The sequence below is a fragment of the Convolutriloba macropyga genome, chromosome 12 (assembly GCF_964194025.1).
Source record: "Convolutriloba macropyga chromosome 12, txConMacr16.3, whole genome shotgun sequence".
Lineage (NCBI taxonomy): Eukaryota > Metazoa > Xenacoelomorpha > Acoela > Convolutidae > Convolutriloba > Convolutriloba macropyga.
Genome location: NC_134479.1, coordinates 8,560,536 through 8,579,533, shown reverse-complemented (window position 1 = coordinate 8,579,533; position 18,998 = coordinate 8,560,536). Strand labels below are relative to the sequence as shown.

At 33.6% G+C, this 18,998-nt stretch overlaps 2 protein-coding genes across 2 annotated transcripts in view; one reads left to right on the top strand and one right to left on the bottom strand.

Annotated features, from left to right (window-relative positions):
• Positions 1-18,998, top strand: part of LOC142351147 (uncharacterized) — a 297,047-nt gene that overhangs the window by 179,088 nt on the left and 98,961 nt on the right. The window lies entirely within an intron of this gene.
• Positions 13,480-17,392, bottom strand: LOC142350968 (chymotrypsin-like). Its single transcript, XM_075402996.1, has 2 exons — positions 16,788-17,392; positions 13,480-13,838 (listed from the first exon to the last, which is right to left on the bottom strand). Exons 1-2 carry the CDS (start codon positions 17,056-17,058, stop codon positions 13,480-13,482), a joined length of 630 nt encoding a protein of 209 aa, XP_075259111.1. The 5' UTR covers positions 17,059-17,392.

The window sequence follows — 18,998 nt, the reverse complement described above, 5'->3', positions numbered from 1 at the left end:
AAAGGAAAATCACCGTCACACTACATGCCCAAAATTGGGAGCCAAGTAGAATATCAAACAAAAACTGTGCAAAAATTGTAATTATAATCAAGTAAACGAGAAAAAAATTAGAAGTTCCTTAATAACCTATTCTGGCAAAAATCCCAAAACAAAAACAGGCTATGCAGCAGCGTCAATTGAGGAAGATAAAAAAATACAGTCAAAAACTCTATTTATTTATATATAACAGATTTTTAGTAATAGTTGCTGGTTGAGAACGATTAAAAATTTTATCATAAAGTAACAATTGTGTACACCAATTGCATTGAGTTCTGCTCAAAAGAAGTATCCAACGATCAAATAATTGCGGCTTGGGGTAAAAGTGACCAAATGTCTGACTACAAAACGCAATGGCGATAATAATGGAGTTTAAAACGAGATCAAAAGGTTAGAATCAATTAAACGTGTCGCTAGTAATCGCGCTCTGTAAACTGCAAAATCTGCGACCTATATACCAAAATCTGTGGCTGTCGGACGTTTTCCTGCTCGCTTACATTCCTGATCTCAATAAATGTGCTTAAAATTCCTATGAAAAAAGATGACGCGCTGAGTATATATCATCACGCAAATGTGCTGTTTGCAATTTAGTGAGGAGTTGGTAACAAAAATTCAAAGAAATTGTCTATATTTTTTTGAAAAACTTCCATTTCTTGACATTATCGCTTTTTCACTTCTCCGAAAATTTGAACTTCGAAACAAAGTGAAAAGAACAGTGAACAGCAAAAAAGTCACATTCTGCTTCGGTTATTCGTATAATTAAATTTTTCTCATGAAAGATTGGTTCCTGAATTTTTAGTTTTATAAATATCTTTTGTCAAAAATTTAATGCAAAACGACAAAAGAAAAAAGATCTGTGAAATGCAACGGATTTGACTTCTAATTTAGTGCACTACAGTCCTAATCTAGGGCACTAAAGATTCGATTCATTGTGCCACGACTTGTTTTTACATATAAGTTTGCCATTTTAATCAAGAATTATTGATAACCGTTGGTGAACATCAATGCCGTTCAACTTTTTTATTATCATTACGAAAATACTTTTACCCATTTACATTTTCAAGGAAACTGTGAACACCGTTATTTAGTTGAAGAAAAAACAGGTTCTTTTTTCGGCTTAAGTGGTGTGCTTCAAACATGCAACTTTCATTTTTCAACCTTGGCAAAAAAAAGAGATCAAACGTTAAAGATCCCAAAAAAACGTTAAAGATCCCAGTTGGAAAACATCCGAAAACCAACAAACTCTCCCTGGTCTTCGTCAAGGAAAAAAGATAAACGTGAACAAACTGCGCTGGGAAAAACTGTCGCTGCCATGGATGAAGTCTGCGACCCAAGACAGGTGGGGGGCCAGAAGTACATTGGGTCGCGGACAGTAAATTGTCAATTCAAATTCTCAAATTTATATATATATATATATATATATATATATATATATTGGAAGTACCGGTCTTTAAGGGAAAACAATAAATAGTATCAGGACAATACAGACAAAACTGTAGACTTTCAAAGTGTGTCATCTACCTATAATCAATTGTTATTTGTTTGTTGGTAGACAAACTTAGTTCGTTGTTGTTTTTTCTCGTGGTCCCAACGAGCATAAAAACTTTCCCTTTGAACAAAAGAATTTCGAAAAGGAAAATCACCGTCACACTACATGCCCAAAATTGGGAGCCAAGTAGAATATCAAACAAAAACTGTGCAAAAATTGTAATTATAATCAAGTAAACGAGAAAAAAATAAGAAGTTCCTTAATAACCTATTCTGGCAAAAATCCCAAAAGAAAAACTCGCTATGCAGCAGCGTCAATTGAGGAAGATAAAAAATACAGTCAAAAACTCTATTTATTTATATATAACAGATTTTTGGTAATAGTTGCTGGTTGAGAACGATGAAAAATTTTATCATAAAGTAACAATTGTGTACACCAATTGCATTGAGTTCTGCTCAAAAGAAGTATCCAACGATCAAATAAATGCGGTTTGGGGTAAAAGTGACCAAATGTCTGACTACAAAACGCAATGGCGATAATAATGGAGTTTAAAACGAGATCAAAAGGTTAGAATCAATTAAACGTGTCGCTAGTAATCGCGCTCTGTAAACTGCAAAATCTGCGACCTATATACCAAAATCTGTGGCTGTCGGACGTTTTCCTGCTCGCTTACATTCCTGATCTCAATAAATGTGCTTAAAATTCTTATGAAAAAAGATGACGCGCTGAGTATATATAATCACGCAAATGTGCTGTTTGCAATTTAATGAGGAGTTGGTAACAAAAATTCAAACAAATTGTCTATATTTTTTGAAAAACTTCTATTTCTTGACAATATCGCTTTTTCACTTCTCCGAAAATTTGAACTTCGAAACAAAGTGAAAAGAACAGTGAACAGCGAAAAAAGTCACATTCTGCTTCGGTTATTCGTATAATTAGATTTTTCTCATGAAAGATTGGTTCCTGAATTTTTAGTTTTATAAATATCTTTTGTCAAAAATTTAATGCAAAACGACAAAAGAAAAAAGATCTGTGAAATGCAACGGATTTGACTTCTAATTTAGTGCACTACAGTCCTAATCTAGGGCACTAAAGATTCGATTCATTGTGCCACGACTTGTTTTTACATATAAGTTTGCCATTTTAATCAAGAATTATTGATAACCGTTGGTGAACATCAATGCCGTTCAACTTTTTTGTTATCATTACAAAAATACTTTTACCCATTAACATTTTCAAGGAAACTGTGAACACCGTTATTTAGTTGAAGAAAAAACAGGTTCTTTTTTCGGCTTAAGTGGTGTGCTTCAAACATGCAACTTTCATTTTTCAACCTTGGCAAAAAAAGAGATAGCCTACCAGAAATCAAAGAGAGCAAAATTTGGTCGGAGCGAAATTGCTAGATTTGTAGATGTTAACGCATCAGCTTGTGAGTTTGCAGTTAAGTCTTACAAGTTAATCATAATTGCTTCAACTTGACATATACAATCAGATAACCATTCCATCTCGACCAGTTACCCATCCAAAGCGGTTTTCAGTTTTTCATTTTGAAAAAATATGGGAGAAAGATCAGAATTTGAAAAACACCTGCTGTTTCGACTAAAAAAAACTTCGACTAACAGAAAAAATTTATTAACAATAGTGGTTTCTATTTTGTTCTAAATTGGAGTGATGAATATTTGGTTTGAAGTCAGTTACTTACTATATTCGAGTTTATTCAGACAATGCGCAGCAGTGAGAACAAACTTTTTGTGGATAACTGCTCCTCCGCAAAAGTACTTCAAAAATTTTGACTCGTTTTTAACATTTTTGGCTGCAAAATCGACCCTAACATAAAAAGGTCTATCAAAAGCATCCTCGCTTTTCCATAGTCTCTTTCCAACAGAACTCAGAGAATAAGATGTCGACAAAAACATTATGAAAAATGTGCATAAATTTGTTAAGACTAGCATCATGAAAACCACTACAATGAAAAATTTCCCGTATACGCTTATTTTTTGTTCCAGTTTACTGCTTTTCACTACAGTGGAGGTTGAAAAAAATATTGAGTGATAAAAACTAACAAGTGGAAATTTATTAGTTGTTCTTCTTTTCGTGGTCCCAATAAGAAAAGAAGCTTTCTTTTGAACAGAAAACACTCAAAACCGAAATAGCCGACTCGTTTTATCCATAAAATTGGGTGCCAAGTAAAACATCAAAAAAAACTGTGCGAACTTTGCTCAGAAGTTAACTTTTTCTAGTTCAAAGAAACTGGAATTAATTGATTCAGCTTCTTTAAACCCTTATACCGAATTAATAAATCTTTCTTAGAACTGATGGGTTACAAAGTGAGAAACACATTTTTTTGCCCTATAAATTGCAGCTAACAACACCAAAGAGAAACAAAATATGGCAAACTACTCAGTTTTGGAAGGGTTTGATCAACTTTGCTTTTAAAGTAGGTTTCAATCTGATTTTAAATGGCGCCTTACAAATCATATTAAATTGTTGCTCAAATTTATCAAGATCTAACTTTTCTAGCAGAAAAGTCAAAAGAAAACCAATTATCTGGTTGGATAGCATATAAATAATTTTCTTTTTAAATAAGCCATTAATCAATAAGTTGCTTGCTATTCAACTTGTCAGGACAAGTGATGTCAGAGATCTCTTGAAGTCTTTAAAGCTCAGTGCTAAAAAGGCAGAAAGAATATTTTCTACCCGACTAAGACAAAGGGTGTTGACAGCTAGTTTATAAAACACTGAATTCAGATTTTGTTAGTGTTTTAAGCAGTCATAATATAAAAAAATAACAAAAAACAAGGTAAGATTACTTTTATCCATAATTATTTTTCAAAATTTTACTAATGTATCAGCTAATATTGAACCTGAACAGCATTTTCCGAATTTAGCCCTAAGCTAGCAATCAGTTTCCTAAAAATCTACAATCAAAAAGTTTCAAAAATGTATGCGCTCATTTATAATTACACAAAACGAATTTTCCTGGGTAAACAAATACACGGAAAATTGTTCATTAAAGTACTCATTTCTTAATGTTCAGTGAGGATTTTTGGGAATAAATGGAATTAGTAGGCACTGATAAGTAAAAAAAACAAAAAAGCTCTTAATTTTGGGTAATCATGATAGCACATCTCGGACGGAACCATAAAAAAATCAGAATTATTGTTTAATGACCTGACATTTGGAAGTGTAAGTCAAGGGACCATCTTTTCTTTCATAAAAAGATTTTTTACAAAAAATCAAACGGCCAGAAATAGTTGCAGCGAGAAAAATCCTTTTGATCAAATGAATATAAGAAAGGAAATAACCATCACACTACGTCCCTGAAATTAGGTGCCAAGTAAAATTACAAACAAAAAATGTGTGAACTTTGCTCAAAAGTTAACTTTTTCAAGAAACTAGAAGAAATTGATTCAGGTTCTTTAAACTTTAATACACAAAAAAATTTTCTCTCATTGAACTGAATGGCTAAAAAGTGAGAAAAAAACTGCTCGCCCACTAAATTACTGCTAACACCACCAAAGAGAAACAAAACAAAGCAAATTGCTCATCACCGGAAGGCTTAATCAACTTTGATTTTGAAGAAGGTTTCAAAAAGTTTTTGTACAACTTTTCAAGCCAAGTGATTTGAGAGATCTCGTGCAGTAATGAAAGCTCAGTTCCAAAAACACAGAATTAATAATTTCTACGCGTCTTAGACTAAGGTTGTTGACAGCTAGTTTCTAAAACACTGAATTCAGATTTTGCTAGTGTTTTTAGCATTCATATTAATACAAAATAACAAAAGATTACATTTATCCATAATTATTCTTCAAAATGTTATTAAGAAAACAGCAAATATAGAACCTGGATACCATTTTCTGAATTTATGCCTAAGCCAGCAAGCATTTCCTTAAAAATTTACAATCAAAAATTTTCAAAAATGTATGCGCTCAGTTATAATGACACAATACGAATTTTCCTGGGTGAACAAATAGAATCAGTATTAAAATACTCATTTCTAAGCGTTCAATGAAAGTTGTTGGGAAAGAAATTGAGCTAGTAGGCACTGATAAGTAAAAAAACTCTTGAATTTTGATAATCATCATAGCACATCTCGAACGGAATCATAAAAGAATTTGTTTAATGAACTTATATTTGGAACAGAAAGTCAAGGGACCATCTTTTTTTCCTTAAAGATTGTTTACAAAAATCAAACGGCGGCGAGAAAAATCCACAATAATGACAATAACAGATCGTCACGAAGTTGCCAACTTTCTGACCAAAATTGCGAGAGTTTGATTGCAAATTTATAAGAAACTGTAAGCTAGTACAGGCAAAAGTTCAGAAAATGCGGCCGAAAGTTTTTGTTCTTTACAAGCTCACCAAAAACAATCAAATAAGTTTTGACTCGGGCAGTTTTTTTCCTAAATTGTTTCAAAAATGTTCTTACAATGCAGAAGTGCACCACGATTACACATACCTAATTCTTTTATTTCGTCTGCATTTTGATAATCTCTAATAGAAAGAATTTCTTCCAAAAGAACGCGCACAAAAATTGCGTTACAACCTGCAAACTTGTTTAAAATGTGCTATGATTCCACATATTTAGATTAACAAAGTGCACATGATCTGGCAGTTTGCTACATATAAATAAATGTTTTAATCGAACGCTTATTTGAAAATTAAGATAGTAAGCATTGTCCTATCGCATTGTACGGCATTAAACGGCTATGTTTATGCAAAAAACTAGACCTAAAAGAAACTAAGAGTAATTTGACAAGGGACTATATAATGGTCTATGAACGGATTGGGAAAACAATTAGAAAAGAATCCGATCCAAAAAAAATCAGTAAAAATCAAAGTAAAATTGCCGCATGTGAACAAAAGCCACTAGCGAGAAAGCGAATTTTTGTTCAAACGCCGTTATCTCACTCTACTTTAAAATTAAAGCAAAAGGAGAAAACTTTTATTTCACGCCGCAAAACCACTCGCTTTTTCGCCCCTTTCCTGTTTCGGCTTGACCAAAATTACTACTCCAATTTGACTTCAAAAATCATGAAATTGTGTGAACAGATCTTTAAAAAAACATAGCCGTAAGAATTCCTGAAGCAACTCGAAGTTCAAATCTACTTTAACGCCATCCTACTACTCATCAGACAAAACGTGCCTCCACTAAACTATGATTATCTTGAAAAGAAAACCATTAAAACAAAAGTAAAAACAAGAAAATCAAATCTGTAAATATATGATTAAAAAATCGTATCAAATTTTGTCATAAATTGAGATCTCGAAAAAAATATCTCAGCACAATTACTTCATCAAAACAACTAGTACCTACTAAAACCACTTATTACAATTTTTAAAAATACTTCAAGCCAAATCTTGAAAAAAGCAACTTGTACTAAAAAACTGGAAAAATCTAATAAATTATTTAATATTACAAAAGCACAAAAATACGAACAAAAACTCTTTGCAGCTAATAGGGTATCCGGATGGTCGCAAAACAACTCGCAAGTTCTAATAGGCTAAGAGACTTGTCTCACGACAGAAAAAAAACGTCGCTAAAAAAATTAAGAAAAATAGTTTCAATGTTCGCCATTTTTTGTCACATTGCTCAACAAAAATTTATAAGAAACTGTAAGCTAGTACAGGCTAAAGTTCAGAAAATGCTGCAGAAAGTTTTTGTTCTTTACAAGCTCACCAAAAAACAATCTAATAAGTTTTGTCTCGGGCAGTTTTTTTCCTAAATTGTTTCAAAAATGTTCTTACAATGCAGAAGTGCACCACGATTACACATACCTAATTCTTTTATTTCGTCTGCATTTTGATAATCTCTAATAGAAAGAAATTCTTCCAAAAGAACGCGCACAAAAAATGCGTTACAACCTGCAAACCTGTTTAAAATGTGCTATGATTCCACATTTTTAGATTAACAAAGTGCACATGATCTGGCAGTTTGCTACATATAAATAAATGTTTTAATCGAACGCTTATTTGAAAATTAAGATAGTAAGCATTGTCCTGGAATTATATCACATGCTCTGAAGTTGACATTACATACAGGTGAAAGAGTAGAACTAAATAAAATTATCATCAATCAGAAAAAATTTCCAAGGAGAAACGCTAAATTTTGTTTTTTTTTTCATTTAAAAACTCAAATAAACAACAAATCTTGAATAAACGGTCCCAACGAATGATTTGAATAGATGCTGTCTACAACCAATGAAAAAAATATAGCAGGACAAGTCCTGACGTACAATGCTAAGTATTTTCTTTGTTTATGCAAAAAACTAGACCTAGAACAAACTAAGAGTAAATTGACATAAGGGACTATATAATTGTCTATGAACGGATTGGGAAAACAATTAGAAAAAAATCCGATCCAAAAAAATTGAAAAAAAACAGTAAAAATCAAAGTAAAATTGGCGCATGTGAACAAAAGCCACTAGCGCGAAAGCGAATTTTTGTTCAAACGCCGTTATCTCACTCTACTTTAAAATTAAAGCAAAAGGAGAAAACATTTATTTCACGCCGCAAAACCACTCGCTTTTTCGCTCCTTTTCCTGTTTCGGCTTGACCAAAATTACTACTCCAATTTGACTTCAAAAATCATGAAATTGCGTGAACAAATCTTTAAAAAACATAGCCGTAAGAATTCCTGAAGCAACTCGAAGTTCAAATCTACTTTAACGCCATCCAACTACTCATCAGACAAAACGTGCCTCCACTAAATTATGATTATCTTGAAAAGAAAACCATTAAAACAAAAGTAAAAACAAGAAAATCAAATCTGTAAATATATGATTAAAAAATCGTATCAAATTTTGTCATAAATTGAGATCTCGAAATAAATATCTCTGCACAATTACTTCATCAAAACAACTAGTACCTACTAAAACCACTTATTATAATTTTTAAAAATACTTCAAGCCAAATCATGAAAAAAGCAACTTGTACTAAAAAACTGGAAAAATCTAATAAATTATTTAATATTACAAAAGCACATAAATACGAACAAAAACTCTTTTCAGCTAATAGGGTATCCGGATGGTCGCAAAACAACTCGCAAGTCGTAATAGGCTAAGAGACTTGTCTCACGACAGAAAAAAACGTCGATAAAAAACATTAAGAAAAATAGTTTCAATGTTCGCCATTTTTTGTCACATTGCTCGATTTCAATTAATATGGGTCTTTTCAATACCCATTTGAGGCAGTAAAACAAAATAATAGTTGGAAAATCGCAAAAATTAGCCCAATTCAGAAACCTTCAAACCACTACCAAAACCTGTCTAAAATTAAAACAAAAGCATAACCAAACCTCTTACCCAAAAAAATTGCTTTAAAATGCTGCACGTGAACAAAAAAACTTCGCTCGCTTACAGAATTTTTTTTCACACCTCAATTTCTCGCTCTCTATAAAACAGCAATATGAACAAAAAACCACTCTTTTTTTGCTCCACTCTTCACTTTTGTTCCGCACAAAAATCTCCGCTTTTGTTCCGCTTCAAAAAATTTTTTTACGTGTTTCATTTCCTGATACAAAATTCACTCCAATAAAATTGATTTAAAAAATAGGACTTCTCCAATGCTCCTCTTCGAGGCGTAATGAAAAGGCCAGCGCCCCAATACAATTCAAATTCGTTGAATTGTAAACAAGCAGTAAATGTTTTCCAAACAATAGAGTCGGTGCTAATATAAAAAAGTAAAGAAACGCACATCAGAGCCTTACGTATGCTCACAAGTTTAGTTAAGCCATTCGTCACAAAATTCTTTTTTGTCACAGTAATTTTTTAATCACAAAAACTGTAAACGAGACTGTTTCCTGTTATAATAAAAAGAGGAAAAACAGCAGAAATGTACTCTAGATCAATTTCTTTTTTTAAGCATTGTACAACATGAATTCAACCTTTAATCAGAGGTTAACAAAAATATGTTTAATAACGGCGGTTATTAGGAGTTTATAAGCTCTTACAATGATATAGATAAAGATTGATGACAAACTTGGGTCAATTATGGTTGACTCCAGAGCCCCAAATTATCCCTACTCACCGTCAAATGGCACAAATATAAATAAATGGACATTGGAGCAAATCTAATTTATGGTGTACAATTTCAGTGCTTTCAACGCCAGATACCTTTGAAATCAGAACAAGAAAAACTGTATAAAGTAGTTTCAAGCACACACGCGCACACACAAACACGCACACACACACACACACACACACACACACACACAAACACAAACACAAACACACACACACACATCAACACACACACACACACAAAACACAAACATACACATACAGACACACACACACATGCGAACACACACCAACACACACCAACACACACACACACACGCACGCAAACACACACACACACACACAAACACACACACACACAAATACACACACACACAAACACACACTTACACACAAACACACATGCATAATTTGATATATGTGCGCATATGTAAACTGTTTGTAAGTTAATGTACCTTACCAAAATTTTCTTGATGAGAATTCAAAGGTATCTTGTACGCAAAAACACTTTAAGTAAATCTGAAGCACGTATATCAAAAATAACATCTGGGTTTATGTTGCATGCTTGAAATTACTCCGCATAAGTGTTATTAGTTGTTTACTGAAAGTCACTGCGTGCCACTTTCTTTTGTCATAGCGACGCGACTGTGGTATCATTTTCAAATATTGTTGAAAAATTATTTAAGAACATAAATTTATTTCCACCTAAAATTTGTTTGTTGCATTTTAGTTCCGTTTAGCTACGAATTTATAATTCTTGACACGATTTCATTAGGTCTGACCATTCTGTGTTTAGTCTATTTTTGAGTGCGAGTGTGTACAACAAAACAACAGTACTCGGAGGTTGGTGGCAGAGTAAATCAGCGCTCAATCAGTCTAAAGACATTGTATTTTAGGATGGCCAGTACTCTGTTCATGTCCCATTTTATACGGGCCAATCTTGATTTTTGAGTAAAATTTACTGCATGAAAAATAATATCAGCTTAACTCCCACCAACAAGGTTTGATTTATATAAGCCTCGAAATTCCGCGTGGGCTTTTGTAACATTTGATCCAGAAGAAAGCCCTCTATCTATGTTAATTCGTCCATTCACAAATTTCGTTCTTACCTGACCTAAGTGGGGAGAACAAAAGCAAATTGTAATAAAGGCTTACTTCTTGTTGTGAAAAAAAAGAAACAGACTGCTGATATTTGATTAATTAAACTTCTAATCTGTTGTGTTGATGGCTAAAATCTTGATAACCAAGTTAATTGTCAATTCAAATCACTTGAGTTTTTTGGCTGCAGGTGAGCAAGATGTTAATTCCGTTGATTTTTTTTCCACGTAATATATAGTAATTATTTGACCAATACACCATTCACAAAATACAATTAGAATACAATTAGGATCATTTCCGTTTGTGCCCCCCCCCCCCAGCTTAGTGGGTATTCGCACCCCCAGACGCACGTGTCATATTTTTACATAAAGATTTATTATGCAATGGCAAGTGCTCTCTAACGGGGGGAGCATAACATACTGGGGAGCACAAACGGAAAAGATGCTACAATTGGTTCAGCAGAAACTGATCACAGGAACTACCTCTACACCTTGCAAAACTGATATGCTTCCATGGTTTCTTGTATCCAGTCAATGTATGATGAAACACGAACGAAAACAGAAGCCGGGCCGGAGCAAAGACGGCTGTAACTACTGAGACCATAAAGACATATTGGCTCAAAACTTTGTTCCACCAAGGGATAGATGGGTCCACCGGAATCACCATAGCAGATACCTCGTCCGGAACCCTCTGGGTATTCAACAGCACATATCTGCGATATTGGGTCAAAGTGTTCGAAGTTGCACGTTAGCTTGTCTCTTCATTACAAGGTGTTTCCTCTGTTGGAAAAATAATCATTCAGTAAAATATCGAGTCTTCGGGTCTCTTCCATTACAAGCCCCCCCCCCCCCCCCCTCCCTGATAAACGGCCAGCTGAGACCATTTAATTTTTAAAAAGTTGTATCATTTTGAGATGCAGCATGTTTTTGACAACAATTCTAATGGAAGTTTAAAACTCCCCAAAGAACGTAGTATTAGCGTTATTGCATAGTTATAATTTTTTTATTTTTCCGTCTTATAATCAAATTATACGAAAATATAGGCTATTGAGTGGTTGCAGAGCTGGATATTTATCTTTTAATTCAAAATTTGTAACAAAATGTGGTTACCCCGGATATTCCAGAATAGTTATCTTGTAAGAATTGTGCTATTTCGTACAAACTAGGAAAAAATTTAGTACGATTAAGTAAGATTTCAGCCAGACAAATATTCTTTCTTGCTAGATAGTTATCATGCAAGATCTTACAATAATTAGTAAGATTTGGCGTTCTGTTACTACCTCAGGCTTATTCTTAGTTAAACTTAGTAAGAGTTAGTACGAAAATGCAGGATTAATATTTAGTACGAGGAATAATCATCTTATAAGATCTTACAAGTTTATTACTAACCTCAGCCTATTCTTACTGAATCTTGCAAGAGTTTATAAGAAGCGAATACTTCAGGCAGGTCAAGATGTCAGCGCCGTTTCAGCGCATTTTTTGTAAGAAGTGCGCTGAATGCGCTGAAATTACGTAGGAAAAGCGCTGTATGCGCTGAAATGCGCTGAAATGCGCTGAAACTTTGAAAAGGCGCTAAAAATTCAAAAGTTCAGCGCATCTTCAGCGCACTCCTTACATAAATTCAGCGCATTTTGAGTTCAATTGATGCAAATTTTTCAACACTTTTTTCAGCGCATTTTTTACAAAGTTTCAGCGCAAATTCAGCACATCCGTAGAACAGTTTCAGCGCCTAACAGTGGCCTATTCCTACTAAATCTTGCAAGAGATTGTACGAAGCGTACTTACGGCAGTGAAGTCGTACTAAGTTAGTACGAGGAATTTTTGTCTTGTAAGATCTTACAAATTTCTTACTAACAGCGGCCTATTCTTACTAAATCTTGCAAGAGTTTGTTAGAAGCGTACTTACGGCAGTGAAGTCGTACTAAGTTAGTACGAGGAATTTTTGTCTTGTAAGATCCTACAAATTTCTTAATAACAGCGGCCTTTTCTTACTAAATCTTGCAAGAGATTGTACGAAGCGTACTTACGGCAGTGAAGTCGTACTAAGTTAGTACGAGGAATTTTTGTCTTGTAAGATCTTACAAATGTCTTACTAACAGCGGCCTGTTCTTACTAAATCTTGCTAGAGATTTTACGAAGCGTACTTACGGCAGTGAAGTCGTACTAAGTTAGTACGAGGAATTTTTGTCTTGTAAGATCTTACAAATTTCTTACTAACAGCGGCCTATTCTTACTAAATCTTGCAAGAGATTGTACGAAGCGTACTTACGGCAGTGAAGTCGTACTAAGTTAGTACGAGGAATTTTTGTCTTGTAAGATCTTACAAATTTTTTACTAACAGCGGCCTATTCTTACTAAATCTTGCAAGAGTTTGTACGAAGCGTACTAACGGCATTGAAGTCGTACTAAGTTAGTACGAGGAATTTTTGTCTTGTAGGATCTTACAAATTTCTTACTAACAGCGGCCTATTCTTACTAAATCTTGCAAGAGATTGTACGAAGCGTACTTACGGCAGTGAAGTCGTACTAAGTTAGTACGAGGAATACTTATCTTGAAAGATCTTGCAAGAAGAATATCTGTTAGTGCTAATTCAGTCTGAAAACTTGCAAGAACTCGCAAGATTTCACACTAAGTATACAGAATCTTGCAAGATGAGTTTGTACGAAATAGTACGATTCTTACAAGATAACTATTCTGGAATGTCCGGGGTAAAAAACTTAACAATGAATTCTGATCCGATCTCGAGTGATTTCAATCTCCCTTTAGTGGCAGTAATGTAAAATTTACCCAAGTAATATCAATGTATACTAATTTTATCCTATATTAATTTTTACCCTAATTTTTCTGATTAAAAGCTGTAAAAGGAAACATTTCCCTGGATTCTTTGGCCGCCATTTCCTCTAACACTGTCGCTTTCTTGTAACCGTCTGTTAATCCCATTCCCGATGCGGCCAGAATGTGTGTGTCATAATGGCTCTTGTTACACATTGGAATAACTCGGTGAGTAGTGAAATCTGCAGTATTGATTAGAAGAAAAACTACAGCTATGTCATTTGTAATTGTTTCCACATCAAAATCTGGATGTGTTTTCCCTCTGCCTTCAACCGTCTGTAATATTTCATTCGGGTTCTTTGAGAAATCACCGACAAGGACTTCAATTTTGTGATAACGGTAATAGTAGTCATGCGAATCGTCTAAATAGCAAAAGAAATTCATCATTTTTATTTTTCGAGGAGTTTTTTTTTAATAAACATATATATATATATATATATATATATATATGTATATATATATATATATATATATATATATATATATATATATATAAATATACCCGGGTCAACGACCATACAACTTTCTTTGATTTCGTACTAGGTCTTACATGAATCTTAGTATTCATACTAGGTCATATATGATTTGTATGAATTCGTGGTAGTCATACAAGGACCATATATGATTTCCTGGAAATCATACAAGGATCATACAAAAAAATTCAAAGACTAAAAACTGTATAATTTTGATTTTCCATTGAAGTTGAAAAAATTTCTTGGATTTCATACAAGGTCATATATGACACATAATACATTGACTGGTGCCACAAATTCCCGTATAATGTAGTCAGAGGACTTTTTAAATTATTATATCGCATTTTCAATCCACATTTGATTCTTTTTGTGCGCTGAAAGAATAACTTTGTGGTTTAAACGTATTCAGAAAACGAATTTGACGCAATATGCATTTTGCTTGATTATTTTTTTTTTCATAAATGAGCATTTATATGTCTAAACTGGCTTCAGATTTTGTCAAAAATTTTGTTATTTGCTTGGACTTACTCTTTTATTTTGTGCCCAACTTGCAATTGATATTGTACGTTAGGTTCTTTTGGCGGATCACAATGTGATGCCGGGGTATCATATATGTGATGCCCTACCGAATAAAAACAAAAAACATAAATGGTTAAAGATTTTCAAAAAATAAATGTATGATTCTTGGTATTCGTACTAGGATCATATATGATTTCTTGGTAATTATACAAAGATCATATATGATTTCTTTGGTTTCATACAAGGATCGTACTAAGAAATCAAGTATGGACAGTATGAAATGATATATGATCCTTGTATGAAATCAAAGAAACTTCAAACCGGGTATATATATATATATATATATATATATATATATATATATATATCGGTCTGCTAGATTAATCTGATTTTAAAACCCAGAAAATCAAAAAATCTCACTGATAACGAATCTCTTACTTTTGAAAAACGACGATACCGAATCTCTCAAACAACCATACTGAATCTGTCTTGCGTTGAAGAAAGATAATGCCAAATCTTTCTTATGTTAAAACCGAAAAAAAAACACTGATTCCAACTAAAAATTAAAAGAACTTTGGTCGGTTCTGGCTAGAAAAAAATCGACGATACCGACGATTCCTTAGGTTTAAAAATCGATTTCTCGACTAGGGAAGGATTATTTGAATCTGTCAGGGGTTTGAGCATTCGTCATCTATCAAGTTTTCCAAAATCCGCGAATTTTCTATATTTGAGCAAATTTTCAATATTTAATTTTTTTGTGATTTATTAATTGCAAATATCGCTCGGTTGAGCAGTATTTGCAATTAATTTCCCTTCTATTGCTCAATCACCTTGTAATGGACTCCAAATAAAGAGCAGTGGTGAGTTAGTCTCAGACCAATTGTAAATAAAAACTGAATCAAATACTTAATTCCATTTTTGTCAATTCCATTATTGAACTTAAGTCAAACTTTTTTAATCAGAGATAAAAATGTTCATTGAAAGGGCATCAAGCCATGGATGTCTCGAAACGAAGATCTGCGTTTTCGAATGCCCTAATCAAACGCGAAACAAAGTATAGCTTAATTAACAAACTTAAATCTTGCTTTTGAAATTGTTCATTAACTAATTAAATTTATAGTTTGATACAGTTTCCAAGTGAGTTTTAAATTAAAGTTTCTTTATTGCATGCGTGATTTTTTCGGGCTTTATCAGGACCCATATTTTAAGATACAGTTGCAAGCGTATGGAAACGACATAATTTTCGGCGTTTCCGAAAACGATACCAGACGAGTGTTTGGACTTTTAGTATTTTAGAAGCAAATTGTCATTATCAAGATGAGGAGCATCTATTCTTAATTCGGGAACCCAATCAAAAAAAAGAGCAATGTTAATCAATTTCTTTGAATCAAGTAAAACGCATTGACCGAAAACTTTGCAATCGCAACTTAATATTGTTTTTCAATTTCAAATGTTTAAGTTTTAGCTAATTTTCTGTCAACACACTGAGAAGAACTCGATGTTCAATTGAACAGTGAGCACTCCAGCAGCTTTGAATTTTGATAACAAACAAAAAGTGGGCCCACAATTTTATTTTTCTATCCATCAGTAGTCAGAGCAACCAACACCTCTTATCTGTTCCAAAATCATCAAATTTTATATATGCTTACGAGTTTTCGTTGTTTAAATTTTTCCTCTTATGATTAAAAACTTATTTTAATGAAAGTTTGTTTCGATTCATTTTTAAACGTTTGAGAGGTTTATGCACTATTTGATTTTCAATAGCGCAATCGCTTCATAACTGATTCCAATTGAAGAGCAGCGCTGGGTTAGTCAAACGCACTGATTAAACTTAATTAACTTAATTTAAGTTTACAGTTGCATCTTCAAATTGTTTTTTCAACCGAATAGTTTGGTTTTAAAAAAAACGTGCCTTTATAATTGCAAATGAATTACTAATAATTGAACATCATTGATAAGAAACCGTATTCTGCAAGCGTTTTTTTTGTTCAAATTAAGAATCTTGAAAAGTTTAACAAAGTTTTTAATAGATTTTCAGCGTTCACTTAAAAACTGCATAAAAAAATAAATATCTAAAAACTCAGGGCTCGTTTTTACCCTCGGCATCGCAGCAAAGCATGTACAACTTTGCCTGACCCTGATAAGTAAATTTTTCAAATAATTTCAGACCAGTTTGAAACAACGCTTTCAATTTGGAAACGGTTTTTTTTTTCATTACATACACGGGAAAACGAATGTATTTTTATACGCATAAACTCTTCGCTGTTACTTTTGTAAAGTTGAAAAATCCAACTAATGGGTTAGAGTAAATCGGCTTACTTTTTTCTCTGTTGTAACCCTGCAGACAGTGTGCAGCTGTCAGCACGAAGTATTTGTCAATAACTGCTCCTCCGCATTGCCAAAAAACTTGACCGACATCAAAACCATTCGCAGTCGAATAATTAGTTCCCCACATCGAGAGGCGAACGTAAAATGGTCTGTAGGGTGCTATATAGCCACCCCATATAGCTCTTTCATCGGGTGAAACGCGTTCGTTATAGACGACTTTTGCCGCTTGAGTACTAAGAAGAACTATAACCGCGAGTATCATGATACGTATTAAATCCTGTATTCCCAAGTCCACGAAACCGAAAAAATGACCTTTTGAAATGACGTAATATTTTAAGAAATCGTTGGTATGTTCGGTTTCAAATGTAGGAAATATTGTCGTTACGATCGGTCTGGGACGTAAGAAACGTTCGGTTTGTTCAGAGATTCGGTTTGTTTGGTATTTATATGTACGAACTGTTCGGTGAGTTCGGATGCAAAACGGAAGATATGTTCGGTATGTTTGGGTTCGTAGACTATGTATGTTCGGTTTGAAGCGTACTGTGGACTAAATTATTTTTTAAAAAATAATTCTTGGTTCGAAGGCGACAACGACTTTGACACTGTTTTTTTTCTACACAGCAGGTTCTAATGTTGGTCACTGATTTACGACTTTCAATTCTCAAAATTGTATTTACAAAAAGATTTTTGAGCCCTATTTATTTAAAAATTACATGAGAGTTCTCCTTATAAAGTCGTCCCGCCCATTATTCAGCCGTGTAGCAGCATGAAAAGCCAATCCTTAGTTAAGGTGGAGCCAAATACGTTGGGAAAAAAACTAGATAGTGCAGATGTTGCTTTACATTACGTATAGTTTAGACGTCCTCAGATCTTTCCGAAGGGAATAACCTGTTCTTTATATATAAAGTGAAGTAACAGTTTTTATCTGGACCTTCTTTTGAAAACAGAAACTTAGATAGTTGCGTTTTTTTCTAATTACTTCCTGATCCCCCCTGAGCTCTTCGATGACAAACTTTTCATAAATATGTTTGTCCTGAACATTTTTTACGATATTACCCAAATTTTCCTCCCCTAGGATTCAACTAATTTTCTTTTGAAAATCAAAATTTTGAAACATCGGGCATCAAGCAAAGCTGAACCTTTCGCTCAACTAAAACATCGGAAATAATCAAAGGTGGCCTTTTAAAATAAAAACTTTCAACTTTTGGATTAGAAGTTTTGCATATTTTCTAGAGTGGAAGATTTTACAATGGAAGACTCTCTTTCAGGTTTTGCTCTATGAAGTTGGTCCCAAATGGTACCTAAATTTTCAGAGTGAGTAAATGTGTGGGTTGATAGCGACACCAAAAAATTGGCGATTATCTGAGGTGGTCTTTTGAAAATGATACTTGTGAAGGTTTCAGAGAAACATCAAGAAACTTAGAAGTTTTCTTTATTAAAGTTTCAACGAACAAAAGAAGAACTTACCTGACGAACTTTGATGCTATGTCGAAAAGTAATGGCCACAAAACTAAACTCAATTCTAATTTCGTTTTGGCGCTATCATTATCTTATTGACCTATCAATCATATATCAGAAGTAATTTCTCCCACCAACAGAAACCTGATTCTAACACCCACTGACCTCCAACTAATGAACTCGATTGTACCCAAGCCATATATGATTCTCATGAAATGACGATGAAAATAGAAAATCTCCTCCGGGATTCGGAGCTAAGATCTATTCGCATGCCAACCATGAGAAATATTTTTAGCTAATCTAAATTTTCTCTGTATATTTTCGCATAGATAACTACTATAAATATGAGCTAATTTTTGTATATTTTCAGATCAAATTTTAATTTAAAATTCAACTTATTGAATTCTTTATCGACCACGACAGTACTCTCATTTTTTGGATTGGAAGTTTTGCGTATTTTCTTGAATCATTTTTACACAAGAAGACCCTCTTTCAGGTTTTACTATGGAAAAATTGTTTAGAAGTTTTAATGGGAGCCTAATAGCGGCCTATTTTTCAGAGCGAGTCAATGTATGGGTCGTTAGTGATCATCCTGAAGCTTTGTCTTCGGATGCCTTTTCATGTAACTCAGTCGCTTCCTTGTAATCGTATGTTATTCCCATTCCCAATGCGGCCAGAATGTTTGTCGACCACGACAATGGTGTCCAGACCAGCTACAGACAGACAAATTTTGGATCTACAGAA

Coding starts and splice junctions, on each gene's coding strand:
- LOC142350968 (XM_075402996.1), bottom strand. CDS start 17,058: ATGATACTCGCGGTTATAGTTCTTCTTAGTACTCAAGCGGCAAAAGTC. Junction 13,839..16,787: donor GGGTTACAACAGAGAAAAAA/GTAAGCCGATTT, acceptor TTTGCTATTTAG/ACGATTCGCATGACTACTAT.